Genomic DNA, 17290 nt, shown 5'->3' with positions numbered 1-17290 from the left:
AGCAAAAAAAAAAAAAAAGGGCATTTCACCCTTCACTATCCACAGTACCTGCCAGTAATGCTCAGCTTCTTCTGAACACTAAAGAAATTATTCCCTTGTTGTCTTCTCAATTTACTTTAAAAAGTTTTGTTTCTTTTTATGTCCCTTTGTAGTTGCACCTCACATTGTGTTCTGCTGGGGTTTTTTTCTGATTTTATATGCTCTTCCTACCCTTTCATCATTGCTGAATGAGACCTACTTTCTATTTTTGTAAGGTATCTTGAGATCTCATGATTTAAGCAAGTTGCTCTCCAAAAGCACTTTCTAGCCTGACTTTCATTTTGTTCATACTGACATACAACCTTTTAGTGGCAAGACTAGAGGATCCTAACTGAATGGCATTCAATGACATCCCCATCTTTTTCTTACCCATCAGTATGTGACAAGAAAAAAAAATTCTGAAAGTCTAAAGTAACTCAAGTTTAAACTACTTCAAACATTTCCCTCTGTCACTCGCATCAAAATCTACTAATTAAAAAAGTCTGTAGCTTTAGCTTAATGGTGCAGGTAAAGTAGCAGCATTTCTTCAAGTACATGAGAACCAACTACCTTTTGCTACTAACCTGCTGTACTTGCACTAACCTAGAATTTTATTAAACAATTATTACTCTGTTTTTCTTCAAATATCATCATATTTACACATGTCCGAACCCTCCCTGGTATTAGCAACATAAGTTAACCAGGCTCAGTCTAACTTGTTAAAGTATACAAGCTAATACTGAAGGAAAAAAAGATGTTTAGGCAGCAACTCCTCCTTTGATACCTGTCTTCATCAGTAAGTTTCAGGTCCTAAGCCTCTGCCACAAGACACTGGCAATAACATCCTCTCAGGAAGATCAGTGCTATGCCTGAACATGAGAAGCAGCAGTCTCCTATGTGAGGAAATGGTTTTCACATTCATGTATTTAATAATATCACTCTTAAGACCCACTTCCACTTTTTTTTTTTAAACCAGGCATCACATTTTTGTTAGGCTCTAAATGTCATCACGACAATTTTTTATGAATATTCTTAATGACTAACCACTAAGAGCTTTCACCTTTGCTGGCACAACACCCAACTCACAAAGGCTGTAAAAATTTGAAACAAACAACTGATGAATCAGAAGAGAGAACTGAAAAAAGCAGGCAATCTAGTTTGACTCGTTTATATTGACTTTCTAATTTTGGTCAAAATGGTATCAGCCCAGCAACAGCTCTACCCAATCAGGAAAGAGACAAACAGGTACCACACAGCAATCAACTGATATTTCGAGAAGTGTGATCTCAGCTGTGCTTTCCACCTACAGCCCAGCAAAACAAACTTATAAAATACTTCTTTTTTAGCTAAGCACATCCGGCTTTAATAGAATAGTACCAAAGTTGCATTATCTTCCTGTGAAAATTTAACTAGCAAGGACAAAAGGAAAGGAGTACAACTTCTCCTGAGTAGTACAATGCTCAAGGATTTGTATTATTTTTGGCTATATTTCTTTAAATGCTCATGGGTAAGGACTGCAAGAGTAAGAAGCACCATCTTAGAATGGCTGTGTAAAAAGATACATGCAAAGCTACATGATATTTTGAAACTGCTTGCAAGACTAAACCTGTGCAAGACCCATGGGCCTTTCTGTAGCAAAAAATCAATATAATAAATGAGATTACTGTTCATTTCCACATGTTTGGAGTATTAACTACATATGGAATTTCAGACATTCTTTCACACTTACAGAAAAATTACATTTATCAGATCAATTTATATCATATGGAAGTTTAAACATGCATTGCACTAAAGACAAACTAGATTAAAGATAGGAATTACACTCAGTTATTTCATCTTTTTATAGTGAGGCATTCATGTGAGACATGATGAACACAGAATGTACTAAAACCTGAGTAGAAGGCTACATACGAGACCACACAGCTTCACCTACACAAATAAATTTGAACAAACAAATCAAGAAAACTTCAGAAGATCTTTTTATTTGCTTCCTATCTGTGAAGAAACTGTGATATTTTGGGTTTTGAGGTGGTAATGGCACCACATACTCCATCAACATTTAACTCTTATTCTTCTGGCAACTGACACATAAACACTTGCTCACGAATATGAAAGGTTTTTTTGCTTATCTACTTCTAAAACTCTCTTCCTTGCCCTGCCCTAGCAGCAAAGGTACCCCATGGACCTGCTGAGTCACAAAACCTGACAAGAGTTTATCTTGGCAATTAAAGTACACCTGCCTTCAGTGTAAGCATGATGAGCACAGATACAGACTGTACAGGCATCTTATCAGGAAGGAAGGAAAGCAAATTAGGTCAGTAGTTTCTAACTAAAACAAGATCAACAAGGAAGGACAGTCTAATCTAGAACCTGTGAATGCTGGCCAAGTACCTGCTGTTACTTTATCTGGGCCTTCAGAATGAGGGGGATAGTACAAAACAAAAGGTCAGATGCCAGCAGCTGAGTTCCTATTGAATCATCAGCTGCAAATGAAATCTGCTTTCCATGTTACCCAAATTTCAGTGGAGTTAGTCAAAATTCTACCACCTGTCCTGCTTCTCATTCAAATCTAATTTACACTTCACTTCCAAATTTGTATTTCTGCTTTATTATGCACCTTGGAAAGAAAACTTGGGAGTTAAATAGTCTACTTATAGGCAAAATTACTGTACCTATACTAACCCAGAGCTAATCTCTTCCAAATACAGTAAATATTAATCTTGAAGTGTCATTCTAGCTGGAAAAATTTCTGTTCAACCACAGAAACAACAGCTGTCACAATATGAAACTCAATTTAAAGAATAAAAAAAAGGGGTAGAGGGCACTGGTGTAGAACACACTGGAAGTATCAAAAACAAATAGAGAACCTCCTGACTAACTAATGTGAAATAAGGAGCAGAGAGAAGTTCTGCCACAGGGACAGCAGGGAGCACCTTGTCAGTAAAGAGACCCTCCTTCCCCCCCAAATATTAATGCGTTTCAGGAGAAGGAGAGACCATTAGTAAAATGCAGTTATACTGTATTCACACCACAGGACCCTACCCAATAATTCCCACATCCCAAAATCTGATCTGTTCAGCTAAAGTTATCAGAAAAGGGCTCATCTGCACTTAGTGAATTTCAGCAATCAAGAACTTGTGCTTAGGTTTGTTTGTGGAGACCTGGGAAAGGAAAAGAAGAAAAGCAAGCACACTGTCACCAGAACAATATTTGAAAAAAAGCTGTGTAGGCTCTCTAAAAAACCAGTATTTCAGAAATTCACTTAACTGAAAAAAAAAGTTGAAAACCATATCCTCCATGGCATTGCTCCAATGACTGCTGATCTCTCTTGTTAAAATCTTTATTCTTATTACTACTTTAAATTTGAACAACATTAGCCCCTATTTCTTATCAGCTCTTTTTTTTTTTCTAGATTAAAGACTGGTCTTCTAACAGAAATGTTTTCCTTGTGCAGATTCTATTAATAGGCAGCTTGCTAATGGTCTGACCTTTGTCATGGATAAATTAATTTCCTTGAGGCATTTTAACTCTAGTAATTCTTTTAGCTATTTTTATAGATGTTCCCAAGCTCCCAGCATCATTTAGAGACATTAAATCAAAAACTACAATAGCATATTTTCATAAATGTGTCTCACCAAGCAGTAATGTCTTATTATTATTATTATTTTATTGTTTACTTATCTAGTAATTACTCACTTGTATCTTTTGATACACCAGAGGAGCAGGTTTCTATACGATGCATGCCAACTGGTTCATTACAAACTCTGAACACTGCATTTCTGATAATTTCACACTTAGTGTACAGATCAAATATTCTGCACTTTTCTTAACATTTTTGCTTTTTCTTTCAGCCAAAAAACAAACAAACAAACAAAAACAAAAACAAAAAAACCAAAAAACTAAAGCTTTAGGAAGCCGCACATACACTTTTCAGCACACTGTCAGAAATCATACTGGACCTTCTGTTGTTTTTCACCTTTATCAGCAGGGAAATTACTTCAGAGTTGTCAGAATATCTACCCTAGAATTGCAACTTCCTTCTTGGAAATAGAAGCAAATACAGAGAGAATGATTGATCAGTTATGAATATGCAAGTACACATAAAATACTGGAGAAGAATCTTGTATTTTTTTCTCTTTAATGATCAATTATATTAGTGATCAGTTTCCTTTCCTCTCCCACATTGCTGCCTCAGTATTTGGGATCAAGGAAGCATTTGTATGGCTGTTCAACAAAGTAGACATGAAAGCAATGCAGATGATAACCAGGAAAGGACTGGGGTTCCTTTTTTCAGTTTAGGGTTATTGGAAGCTGGGTCAGCTCTCTGACATGATGTATGGTGCTGTCACACAAACAGCTGTCCTCAGCCCAAATGAGGGATGGCACAGAGAATAAAAGTGAGTAACCAAACCACAAAGAACACTTGGGACAGCACTGAATAACCACTTATTTAGAAGCAAGCAGTAGACACAGGAACACACCACTGCCCCCAGTACAACATTAATACAAAACCCCTTTGGATCTCAGAAGAGTGTGATGGCACTGAGCAGAGCACCAATAACTCTCAAAGTATTTAAAAGGCAAATGTGTACCTGACTAAACACAGGTGCAGCACTACACTGTATAAGGAAGAGCCTGAGGTTGCTTTTGGGCACTACATGACTTATGCTCTGTGACTGACTGAAACAGACAGATGGTGGGTTCCTGGAGCTCATCACAGAGTTATCCATAAAGCAGCCAAAACACCAGCCAGGAAGAGCAGGCATCACCACATGCAGATAAGCCTTTGCTTAATCAATAAAGCCAGAAACACAGTGGGAAAATTCCCTGCAGTTAGAGGCCTCACCTGTGACAACCTTCCCCACAGCAGCACTCCCAAGAGCAAAAAGGACATTCAACAGCCCTGAAACAAGGTTTTTTCTTTGGGGAAGACAAGAGCAAGTCTCACAAGCAAAAGCCTGCTTGCTCACAGAAGACAATAAGCTGATTTGGGAGCTGCTACCTGGTAGATGCATTTGGGAAGGAAGCCAGGCACCCAGGCATTTATCAGTGAACCCGATAAATGTGGACAAGTCCTTACAGAGGATGACAAGGCAACATCTCTTCATTTAATAAATTGTTTCTGACAAACTGATTGCTAAATCAACCAGGTAAAGCAGTGTGCAAATTATAATTGAAAAAAAGTGCAGTTCTTCTAGCTGATGCAAGAGATGCAAAAATAATAACAAATCTTTTCAAATATATCAGGACTGGGAAGTTTGCCAGAATCTGAAAAACTAATTGATGATCAGGATAAAATAGGAGCACTGAGAGAAGAAAATGTAATTGCAGAGAAGCTAAATGAGTTCTTTGCATTGATTCATGCCCACTCTAGAAGCAACTGGGAGATCTCAATGCGACAGCATTCTCCAGGGAAGGCTCATCAGAACCATCTGTCCAAAACTGCAAAGCAATCACAAACAACTTTAAGGAACAAACTGACAAAACAAAGAGTAACCAATCACCAGGAATGGATAATTATCCAACAGTTCTAAAAGAACTAATTAATTAAATAGCTTAATTACTAACAGCAGTATGCAACCTCCTATAACTGTAACAAACATGCGAAGATTCCAAGTGAGAATAAAGTCTGGTGTCTGGACCAGATAAATTAGAAGAGACCACAAAAGAACAAAAAAAATGAGTGGACACAATTAGCTTTAAGACTTCTAATTTCTTACTTATGCAATTACTGAGTTCTTTGAAGGGATTAACAAATATGCATAAAAAAGACCCATCTGATATCACTCATGTGACTTTCTAGGAGGCTTTTAACAAAGTCACTCACCAAAATCCTAGTGAAACTAAGGAGTCATGCTGTAAGGTAGAATGTCCTGGTATAAATAAATGATTAGAGGATGTAAAACAGAGTAAATTAGCAGTTTCTGCAATGGTGGAAGATGACCAGTGGAATTCCCAAGGTTTTGTGCTGGGATTTGTTGTATTCAATCTGTCCATAAACAGAAAACGGGCAGCAGCAGTGATATGGAAGAATGTACTGATTTGACCATGATATTCAAAGTACCTAAAATGAAGGTTGACTGAAAAGCTGAAAAAGAATTGTAGTCAGTTGGTAATAAAATAGTAGATGAAATTTAAATTCATTAATTTACACATTAAAGGATCTATGGAAAAGAACAAAGCAAACATATCTTCCTGTATAAAATTACAGCCTTTATACCAACCATATCCACCTATAGAGCAATCTTGGATTTAATGACAGAGTTCAATGACCACAGATCAAGAAAGCAAATAAAGTATTGGGAATTATTGGGAAATAAATTTATGCAGGCACATATATCTATGATATAGCCACATCTTAAGTGCTGTGTTCTGGTTTCCTCCTTTCAAAAAAGGAGACCGGAATCAGGATTGGAAAATGTTATGAGAAAAGCAACATGGATACACCATGGCATGGAACAGCCTCTTTATCAGAAAGGGCTATGTAAGCAAGGACTCCTCAACATAGAAAAGAGTTAACCTGAAGAGAGTAGGATAAACACCTAGAAAATCAAGGGAGGTGTGAAATGAACAGTGGGTTTCGCCACATTTGCAATACAAGAACCACAAGGCATCAAATAAAGACTGTAAAGGCAAAATTCAAAATAGGCAAAAGGAACTGTTTGCTATGCAACTCTTTCCCAATGGATCTTTAACACATTAAAAGTTTATATGGGGTAGAAGAGAGACTGTAGAATTTCATAGAAAAGAAGTCAGCTGAGGTTCATTTCATACACAGCTGGCTGAGGGTGTTTCCAAACTGGAAAGAGTTGGAGATTTGGTAAGTACACACGGGAAGTATCATACAAGCCTGCTCCATTTTTACTGTTCTCCAGACATCTGAATCTCACCATTGCTGAGTATCAAGAGCAGACTGGATGAACTGCTCATGTGATTCAATGTAATTATCATTTTGCTGAATAGGCAATTACTGCATCCAGTGATGTCAGATTCTTAAATAAATGCTTCCCGATTTCAAAATTAGGAACACTAAAGTGTAAGGGGACCCTTCTATACAACAGGCATAAGACTGCTCCTATACAAATTTTAGTATCACACCCTGTGTTTGTGCTCTTAGGATTGAAAACAGACTCCTAGCTGATAAAACATTACACAGAAGCTGGCAGGGCCCCAAAATGCAACCTAAGCTCAGGTAGCGCCTGACTTATTGACAGAAGCTACTGTCCTATTTAGTCAATGTCTCTGTTCCAAAAGCATGGCCTGCTTGTGACTTGCGACATTTACCACAGCCTGAGAAAGTCACTCTTGATGCAGTTTATCTGGAAAGCTTAGAGATGATAATGATGTGGGGAAGTGGAACAGAACCCCGCTAGATTTCTTGAGATGGGCAAAAGTCTACAATGCTGACTAGAATCATAATAATTCAAAGTTTATCCTGCAAGACAGAGGAATTACACAAACACTACACAAACACTTCTGACAGTTTTGACAGCATGTGGCAACCACTAAGGATTTTTTTTTTGTTACTCCACACAAGTTAAGGTCCAAAGCCAACATACTTCAGATGTATGTATGTATGTAAAAGCTGACTTCCCCAGTCCTGCCCTGAAGATTCAGCTTTTCCAGTCTTCTGTATTCCCTACCGAAGACTATGACACATGTATTATCAAGTCTTGCCAACTCAATTTCCCCAAAAGTCTGCCTCATAGAGTTCAGTCATTACCCTTCCATTCCTTCTGACTCCTTCACCCAAGGGAGAAAATGAGCTGAGAAAAAAAGGGAAAAGAGTTATAACTGCAGTGTGGAGCAAAGAACAGAGACTATTTGGGTTGCAACTGAGGAATTCAGTGTGTGGTATGGGTGCAAGTCATTAAGCCTATTTCCAGTGCTCCCATTTTTACTTTCACAGTACTTAATAATTACCTTTAAAGTCACAGTTATGACAGCCCTTGAGAAAGTCTGAATGCTGGTTTTCCTCTATTTCTTCCCTTGTGTTTCTAGCTGCTATGACTGCCAGTAAAAAGCCTGATCCCACAAAATCAGCAACCTGAAAACTCTGAAAAACACACACACGCGCACACACACACACACACACTTCCTTTCTTCACATATCAGTTTTTAGTCGTGAAGATTATTAATGCTTTAATAATTATGATTTTTCCTTCTCTTTAATTTTTCCCACAGCAGACAATTTTACTCACACTGCTGTTATTGCATTTATTTTCAACACATACCAACTCATACTGTAACTCATTAGCTGTCAGCATTTAAAAAAAAAGATTAGCAGTGCCAACGCCACCTCAGGAAAAACATTTGCACTCCACACAGCTCAAGTGTTTATTACATACTACAGAAAAAGTGGTGCATTACATTATCTATGTTCTTTTTGTTTCTGCAGGGCTTCACTAAGCTGACAACTGACAATTGCATGCTTGTTTCAAAACTGCAGTAAGACATAATTATTCCGAAGACATTGTATATATAATCAACACAATGTAATAGCTAAGGTTTTTTCTAATACACCAGCTACTTCTTTTCTCATTTGTATTTTGATAAAACAACTGACAATTTAACACAAAAAATGCAATGCTAACCTTGTGAAGAAACCACTTAATAGCCAAATAAGAAGCTAAATTCTGAATACTATAATACTACAATAATAACAATTTGAGGTAGATATGAACCTACAATTCATTATGACACAGCGCTATTATCTCAGGAACCTAGAAAAGCTACCCTTAAAATGACAGATTAAGTTTAGGAGAAAGGCGTTACTTAACTAAAGATCCTTAATCTCAGTTCCACAATTTGTTGAGTTTTTAATACAATGGTCACAAGGAAGAACAACTATAAATCTAGGAAAATATAATGCCTTTGACATTTTTCATGTTATTTACATAGCATTTACATAGTATTTTACTAAATTGTCTCTGAAGACTAAGCTATGCAAGAGAGTAGAACCTAGAAATACTCAGATATGCTACAGCAGATATTTAGAAGAAGAGAAACAACTCAATCTTTGTTCCTCTTCCATGTGCATTATCATAGAAAACAGGGATGCTTGTAAACAGGAAAGGAACAAATTATTTTTGTATTTGGCAAGACAAAGAATATTGTTCAGTACAGCCAATCCAGCTACCTTCATTAACTCCCTTCAATGATAGCAAACCCAAAAGACCTCCTTCCAACAAATCCCCAAGAATTACTAACCCTGGGATAAACTGAGTAGGATAACTAAATGATCTCCAACTAGTTTAGATGCTGGACCAGCCAAGAAAGTTCCTTACTTTTAAGACGGATCTTAATGTAATTTAATATTCTCTGTTTTGAAACCTTGTTCCACATTTGACTATCTATGCTTCAGATAAAAATTATTTTCTTCTTAAAACTTACTTGGCAATAGGGCTGAGTAATTTGCCCTACATAGGGCACTCCACTCTTACCAATGCATCAATCTGTAAGACTGGGATCCTGCACCAAGCTCTGAGTTTTATTTTCAGTAAATGTAAGAAAGATCACTGTGATACAGCAGGACAATAGAGCAACACCCCTGGAGTTCTAATAAAGTTGGCAGCAACTATACTCAGAATTTTACTTCATGATACAAGGCATTTTGACAAAGTCTAAACATTTATTTCTACATGAACATCCCGAATGCAGTACTCCAGGCATGTGGTTTTCTCTGGTATAGGAGAAATACATTTTGATAATTATGCAGTTCGAGAGTATGGGAAGATGACTAAGGGTAAGAAGATAAGGGTATGGAAGTCACAGGGAAAAACAGTTGTACTCCCTGGATGAAACATGGTAAGCATATCTGACCTCCCACACACTATGCAATCTAAGGGGGATCCAAGAGAGGGTGGAGCAGAATGGAGACACCATGGCCAGGCACTGTGTTGAAACCCTTGCAGAGGAGGGAACTCAGTGGTACTTTCTAGTTGATAAGCCCCATAGCAGCCGAAAACCAAGGGAGATAAAGGAAAATGTCCGGCTCTTGAATCAGCAACTGCTGTGAAATCATTCTGCTTGGACTAACACATGTCCCCATCCCAAGGTTATCTCAGGTACTATCCTGAGATATCCACCCCCTAGTACAACCACCTCTCACGGACTAAGAGGTATGACCAAAGCCACTCAAGTTCCACCTAAAGAAATAGTATAAAAATGAGTTAAGAATGGGGAGAAATGGGGGAAGACTCCATTGTAACTTCTGGGATTTGTCAACAAGCTGAATCTGTCTTCTCCCTCATAGGGATGCCTACTGTGTAAGAAATGTGATCTCTACATGCTGAATTATTGTCTCAGATCAGCTTTTATGGGGGATTAGAGCTTGTTAGTACATTGCTTTAAATTAGTATATTGATTTGAATGTGTTTTTTGTAGTCTGATACTATCACTGGCAAGTCTGAAACCTTAACCATTCACAATTCTATTAATAAAGTGTCAGTCTGCAAACTGTTAATGTGAGTCCTCCAAGGGCACTGCCCTCTGCCCACAGTGGGTAAAGGAGGAGGAGGCTCCTCTGTTTGGTGTGTGACCCCAAATAAGTCAGTGGAACAGATCCACTGGGGCTGCTAAGTGAAGGGTCCCATAATGGGACACTGACAGATTGGTTGGGCACAAGGGTCACGGCTTTCCTGGGGTTCTGATAGACTAATTAAACACAAAAGGGTTGAGTAAATCTCCCCTGTTTACATGACAGCAAGGAACATATTTTCCTCTGCTTTCACACTGATTAGCTCTAGAAAAGTCACACTTCTTTTGCAGCTGAGGAGGACAGGAGGAAGCCCAACAACTTCCAGCAATTAAATATTCAAATAGCTTTTTGCTTTAAAAAATACTTCTTAAAACTAGTAAAAAAAATAGGTACTCAAAGGACTGTTTCTACACATGGATAGACAAGTTAATCAAATGTCTGCTGCATTGCTTTGACTTTCTAATCTAAATTATTTCATTACAATTATTTACTATTTAGAAATGCTGTCAACCATTTAAAATTTTTATTTGGTAAATGCATAAAAGTAGGACACTGAAAACAAGCTTATACACAATAATACACAGACACATCAGAGGATTAATATATAAAACCAAGAGATGAAAAACTGACCTGCTGCTTCTGGTATTTGTTTAGCAGGGCTAAAAATACAATGTAACATCTGGAGCAGTCTGCTAAAGCTGCACAGAAGTCATTGTAGGTAGAAAGTTTGCTATAAAGAAAAAAATAAATTAATTAATGAAAGGACTTTTTTCCACAAAACATTTTTTAGAAAGTCACTTTTGATTCTCAGAGCTGTATTTTCCAACAAATGAAGTGAATGCCAATACTCTGATTTCTAGCAGAGGCATGTGCAGTTATATAAGAGCACAACAGAAGTCCAGCTATCCTTGGCACAGTGAATTACAGGAAGAAGCAAACATAAGGAGCTTCCCAACCTGCTTGCCATATGGGCACAGTATGCTAACACCAGCACTTCTCAGTGCTAAAGGGGAGAACTGGAATTTCAATATGATGTGGGAACTCAGACAAGAGGAAATGAGGGGTCCCTTCCTAGCACACATCTAGTAGAGCCCAGCAACAGCACTAAGAGACACATATCTCTCAACAGCAAATACAGAGACTGAGCCTCCTTGCAGGCAGGATTTATCTCTGCACATTTCCCAACAGCTGCTCCAGTCCTACACGCTCACCTTGCCCATTGCCAGAACAGGGAACTGGACATGCTTTGGTCACACCATAAAAATGCAATAACAGAACAAGCCAGGGTAACATCTTACTTCTTATGTAGTCAAAACCACAAAAGATCTGTGTTGATGTTCAATTACAACTTATTACAGGAAGATTTAGTCTTATTGAATGAATAATCTGAACAGATTGAACACATTCTCTATGAAGAAGCTGCCTAAAGTTGATTGAGAGATTAATCATTCTGTATTACTAGAAGACAAAACAAAATTCAAATCTGAGCTCTTTACTGCATAGTATATCTTTTTTTTTTTGTGACTGCAATTTCCAGAAAGTTAATTAAATTGATTTCTATGGCTAATTTGTATTCTTGGATCATGTAGTTCTAATCTTGAGGAAAAAAACTGAAGCAGCAGGAAACTTTAGGTAAGGTAAGTTATTTTTTCTCCATACTGAATTCTATACCAAGTAAATGTCCTTATCAGAATTACAGTGTAAGTATCAATTACACTTAATTACAAACTCATTATCCCACTTTTCATGGTATTTTCCAAGTAAAATAAATGCTCCCTCCTCAGAAGAAGTAAATATGCTCAAAGTGCTATAATCATTGCAAGAGCTCATTTTTAGGAACAAAACTAGAGACATATGTGAACAAGGTAGCATGGAATTGGGGAAGCATTCACATGCTTTACAGATAGCACAAAGAGCAAAGGAGCAGATTTGCCTGGTTTCAGCTGTGGGGAAGAAGGAGTGCCAGCCCTTTATGTAGCCACTGTTCAAAGCACAACTCAGCCTCATCCAGAGAGGAGAAGGTGATGCATAATTTGGAGCACCTGAACAGCAGGAGAAGCCCATAACAAAATCTCATTGAACACAGAGCCACAGGCAACATGACTCAGTCCAGTAACAAAGCAGCAATGGCAAATACTTCATCCAGCACATCATTCATAAATTGCATTTATAATCCCATTATTCCTGAAATTACCAACAGCTGATTTCACAACTTCTTCCAAATCCTTACATTGTTTGCAAGTCCATCGAGCACTGAATATTGCAAGCTGATGCTTGGTAACTGTAAGACTTCTGACTGAGAAACCATTCAGACTACAAAATGATCTTCGTGCTGACTAACTCACACTGATCTCCCTCTAAAAAGCCCAACTTGGGAAGCAGCCGTTGGCTGCTCATAAAACTGAGATTCTTTCAGCACTTCCATCTGCACACTCAAGCCCTGATCCCAGGGATTAATCTCCTCAAACACTCTGTAATAGCTCAGAACAATGAACACTGATCACATTTTCCCTCTTGTGTATTTTATTTCACAATACACAGTTCCTTGTGTAATTTCTCTCATTAATTTTTTTCAAATGTGGCCTAAACTAGGATTAATAAATACCTAATAATTTATGCAGCTTTAAAATACAAGAAACGGTACTTTAAAAAACTCAATCACGATCAGTGGGATCAACGAATGACACAATACAACAAAATATTTTTCATGGGGATGATGAATCCGAGTCTGCATGGCTACAATTACACAATTCGGTAAGCATTAATAGACACACAATTAACATACAATATCATTAAAAGAGCTTTTAAAAAATGAGTTCAATGTAAATCTTCCAATCTCAGCGCTTGCTCCTGCCTCCTTCGAGGGCGGGGGACGTGCCAGCACACAGAGCTGCGTTCGCACGTACCTGAGGACGCTGACAATCCAGACGCACACGTCCTTGTCGCCGCTGCGCTGCTCCAGCGCCACGCAGAGCTCGGGGACGGCAGCGCTGGGGCTGAGCTGGCGGCGCGCCAGGGCGCAGGTGGCCAGGATCCGCAGAGTGGCCGTCAGCTGCACACGGGGGGTGGGACACTCATTAACCACCGCTGTCACAGCACAGCTCACATCTCACTCACAGCACCTAAAGCAGCCTGCGTGCCTGTTAACATTCTGCAGCTAGGCATAAACCAATAAATAACAACAGGGAGCGTGCAGGCAGCAAGATGGTGTGTTTGGGATAACTGAAAATGTAACATTGACACTTGTCTTTGCCTGCATGTAACCTCCTTCTATGAGGGACATGATCTTGCATGCTTTAAAATCTTGCATGTATACAGCCATGTACCAAGTGGAATTAGGTGAAATGCTGTGGATGTTTAAAGTATTTTTTTTTGTGTAATTCTTCAATAAATATTTATATTTAAATCTTGAAAATATAATATTATACTTTGATGATAACTGCAAACGGCAAACTAAAATGAATTGCTTTTAAAACACAATCAGATTTATTCCAATTAAAAAATTAAAAGTTAAGCATGATAAAAGAAATCCACTGTATGAACAAAATAAAAATGAAAAGCTTAAGTGCTCCGGTCTATTTGAAGAAACCAAAATATTTTCAGATGATACTGTTCTCTTTCAAGGAACTTAAAGCATAATCTAACTGTGGTAGATGAACAAATGCATCACCTATTGCATATTTTGAAATATTCTGGTTCTCTTCCAAGGCAAGAGTATTCAAATGACAAGGTCAGACAGGCAATGACATTTAAGTTAATTTTGATCTAATCCAGAACTTACTACAAAATGAATATGAAGTCATCCAATCTTATGTGGATATGGGAATTCTTCAAAGTTTTCTTATTCAGAGTGAAGTTATTAACTTCAATTTGGTTTTGAATGGAGTTTGATAAGGCACAAAAACTATCTGTTCAAATTGTTTCTTATCACAAAAAACTCTGGAAATTAAGCAATTTATCACTAAATTGGATTGCTTATCCAATGATATGTAATTGCTAATTTTAAAGAAAAACTCTTGACAAAGAGCGGGTTAAGATGTTGTGTTTCAGGTTCTGTACATAGGACTCTATGCATATTCTCTCCATTCTCCAGCAGCTTCCAAATTTGCTGTCCTACTTCAACAAATTTGGCAGCAGACTACAAATCTCCAGCAACCCCATGATGCTCTGTAATGGAGCAACAGGAGGCACAACATGTCAAAATGGAGAAGCAAGGCATAGAGGGAAAAAATATGTGGTCATGTAGCATGTGAATGGATTTAACTTCTGCACTAAAAATGCAATTTATACTCTATTCATAATACAGAGAATCTGAACCTACAGAAGCCATTTGCTTCATATCACTCATATTTTAAGAAGACACCTGGGACTTTTTATTATTTTAACTGAACAACTGCAAAAAAGATTTCTAGATGCATATTCCTTCTCAAGTCATGATGCTTCAAAAATCAACACAATACTGGAGATAGATTTTAATAAATATATTCTGATCAAATACTTTGCTTTTCAAAAGTTGTGGTAGAAAAATTATTGTCACATGGAATAGAGACAGGGGACTCCATTCAGCGCTTACAAGATGTTCACAGTCAGCCTAGGATGATATATTTTGAATTCTAGCTAAGCTTCAATTGACACAATAAAGGAAATTAAGGATAAGCCACATATTAAAAGTGTTGTCCAAACCCAGACAAGAGCTTTCACTGCAGCAAAGAGACTTACATATTGGATAATGGGGAAAAAATCAATAGATGATGGCACAGAGGTCTCCAAAAAGAGAGTAAGATTTTTCAATGCTTGATACAGTTAGATGGTTCAAAATCCTCAGCAGTACATTCTATCAAGAGCAACCTTCAGACAAAGACAGATTGGAAAGGAAAAGCAATGCAAAATAACATACACACTTAAATGTGCAAGAAAACAGCATTCAGCAGTTCACAGAAGTATATATCCATAAAACACAGTTAATGTGCAACTGAAACATGAAGAGTTTGAAAAATAATAGAAGCTAGCCAGACAGCAGCTGAATTCTAGAAATATTGTGATTGCTTCAAGCAGACCCTATGTTTCAGGGAGAAATGCATAACAATTATCTTTAGCAACCCCCACCAGTCCTAATCCTTATGTTGCCATGTGAAAGATCAAATTCACCCAAACAGAAAATTTAACTGCTGACAAATGCTATTTTTAAAGGAGAAGACATTTAAGTGCTTTTCAATTAAGGAACAGGGAATACTTATTAAGTCTTGACGGTGACTCTTTAAAAATCTTGGTTTTTGAGTAAGCATTACTGTATTTTGTATAAATATTAACAGACTGTTAGGTTAAGCAACATAAAATTAATCAAAGTTGACCCTGATTTCATGCCCTCTATTAAGGTAAAAAAAATAATACTAGCATTTTTATTCTGGTATTGTATGACTTCTGCAAAAAAAGCATTGTGGAAGAATGAAGAAACCAGATAGGGACTTTATTCCCACAAAAAGGATCTGGCAAGATTATGTATAACACTGCCATCTGGTGATTGTGCAATTATACAGTTAAAGAATGAAGAGCTGGTCCCAACTAAATGGGATACTTCAGTTACCAAGGTTAAGAGATAGCAGAGCTTCTTCAGAGACCACTGTGACTATTTAAAGTGTTTTTCTCCTCCAATATAGTTTGCTTTCTATAACTGAAGGCATTCTTTCTGTACATCACTGGCTATTTGATCTGTTGCTACAAGATGCAGTATGTTCTGAAAACTTTATTCTGAAGACATGGATCACAGAAGAAACTTTCTTCAACCATTCCTAAAACAGAACTACTCGTTCATCTGTCTATGATGACTGATCAATTAACTCACATGAAGGAAGTAGTGCACATGGATTTGTTGAAGGAACCAATATGAGAAAGTCACACAGGAATTCCATAGAAGTAGGAATCACTACTTTTCTCCTAAGAGGAAGAAAACCGAAGTATCTGTACTATTATAGAAGAGAACACAAACAAGTGAAAGAGCAGTCTCAATAAGAGACAGCTGTCAGTACTGACTTGTCCACAAAACACTCAAGAGCTTGTTAGAAACAGACAGTCTATTCAAATGGTACAAAGCAGTTTTGCTACACTTCCATTTGTACTGAAAAAAGCAGAGATATGAGGGATTTTTTAAAGAAAGCATAAAATACAATATTTTCCTTTTGCACATTTGCAAACTAAGCCCTTGATTTAAAAAACCCTGAATTTATCCCAGGCAAATAATAGAAGAAAAACATTCCTGCAAAGTTGTGAGGAGTATCAGGCAGATAGTCAAAATCCTGGAAATAAACTGATTTATTAGTTTTATTACTAAGATTTAAAAACACAGACAAAAATCACCAATAGTGTGATGATGTAGGCTATCTGTTTTCTCATATAATTTCAAAAAGTATAAAATCCCGTGCTTATAAACTAGTAGAGAATTAAAGAAATCTGGCATAATTAGCTGACAAACCTAGCGCAAAAGCTACCTCAGAAAATTGTCCAATGTATTTTCCTATGAAGTATCTGAAAGTTTATAATTTAACCATTTGCTAAACATTACATCAGTAACTTAAAAAAAAAATGCCAGGAATCTACCTGGCAAATCCTTGGTAAACACAATATCCATACCACAGTGTTTCTAAAATACATGAGTTTAAAAAGTTTTAGGGACAAGGATTAGTTTTCAGAGCCACCGTTTATCAAGGTGCTTTGTATGTGAAAACTGATTTGAGCCTGCTGCCTTCAAAAGATTCAAAAAGTGTTTGCTTTTGCAACTACTTTTTCCTTATATTA

At 37.3% G+C, this 17290-nt stretch overlaps 1 protein-coding gene across 2 annotated transcripts in view; it reads right to left on the bottom strand.

Annotated features, from left to right (window-relative positions):
- Positions 1-17290, bottom strand: part of ARMC2 (armadillo repeat containing 2) — a 68590-nt gene that overhangs the window by 20125 nt on the left and 31175 nt on the right. For both annotated transcript variants that reach the window (XM_031066631.1, XM_031066630.1), the window contains exons 12-13: positions 13405-13550; positions 11129-11228 (exon numbers count right to left, since the gene is read on the bottom strand). In XM_031066631.1, the coding sequence (XP_030922491.1) occupies positions 11129-11228; positions 13405-13550 (246 nt within the window). The remainder of the gene's footprint in view (positions 1-11128; positions 11229-13404; positions 13551-17290) is intronic.

The sequence above is a fragment of the Geospiza fortis genome, unplaced genomic scaffold (genome assembly GCF_000277835.1).
Source record: "Geospiza fortis unplaced genomic scaffold, GeoFor_1.0 scaffold98, whole genome shotgun sequence".
NCBI lineage: Eukaryota > Metazoa > Chordata > Aves > Passeriformes > Thraupidae > Geospiza > Geospiza fortis.
Note: the sequence above shows the minus strand (reverse complement) of the source record. Positions and strands in the feature narration are given on the sequence as shown.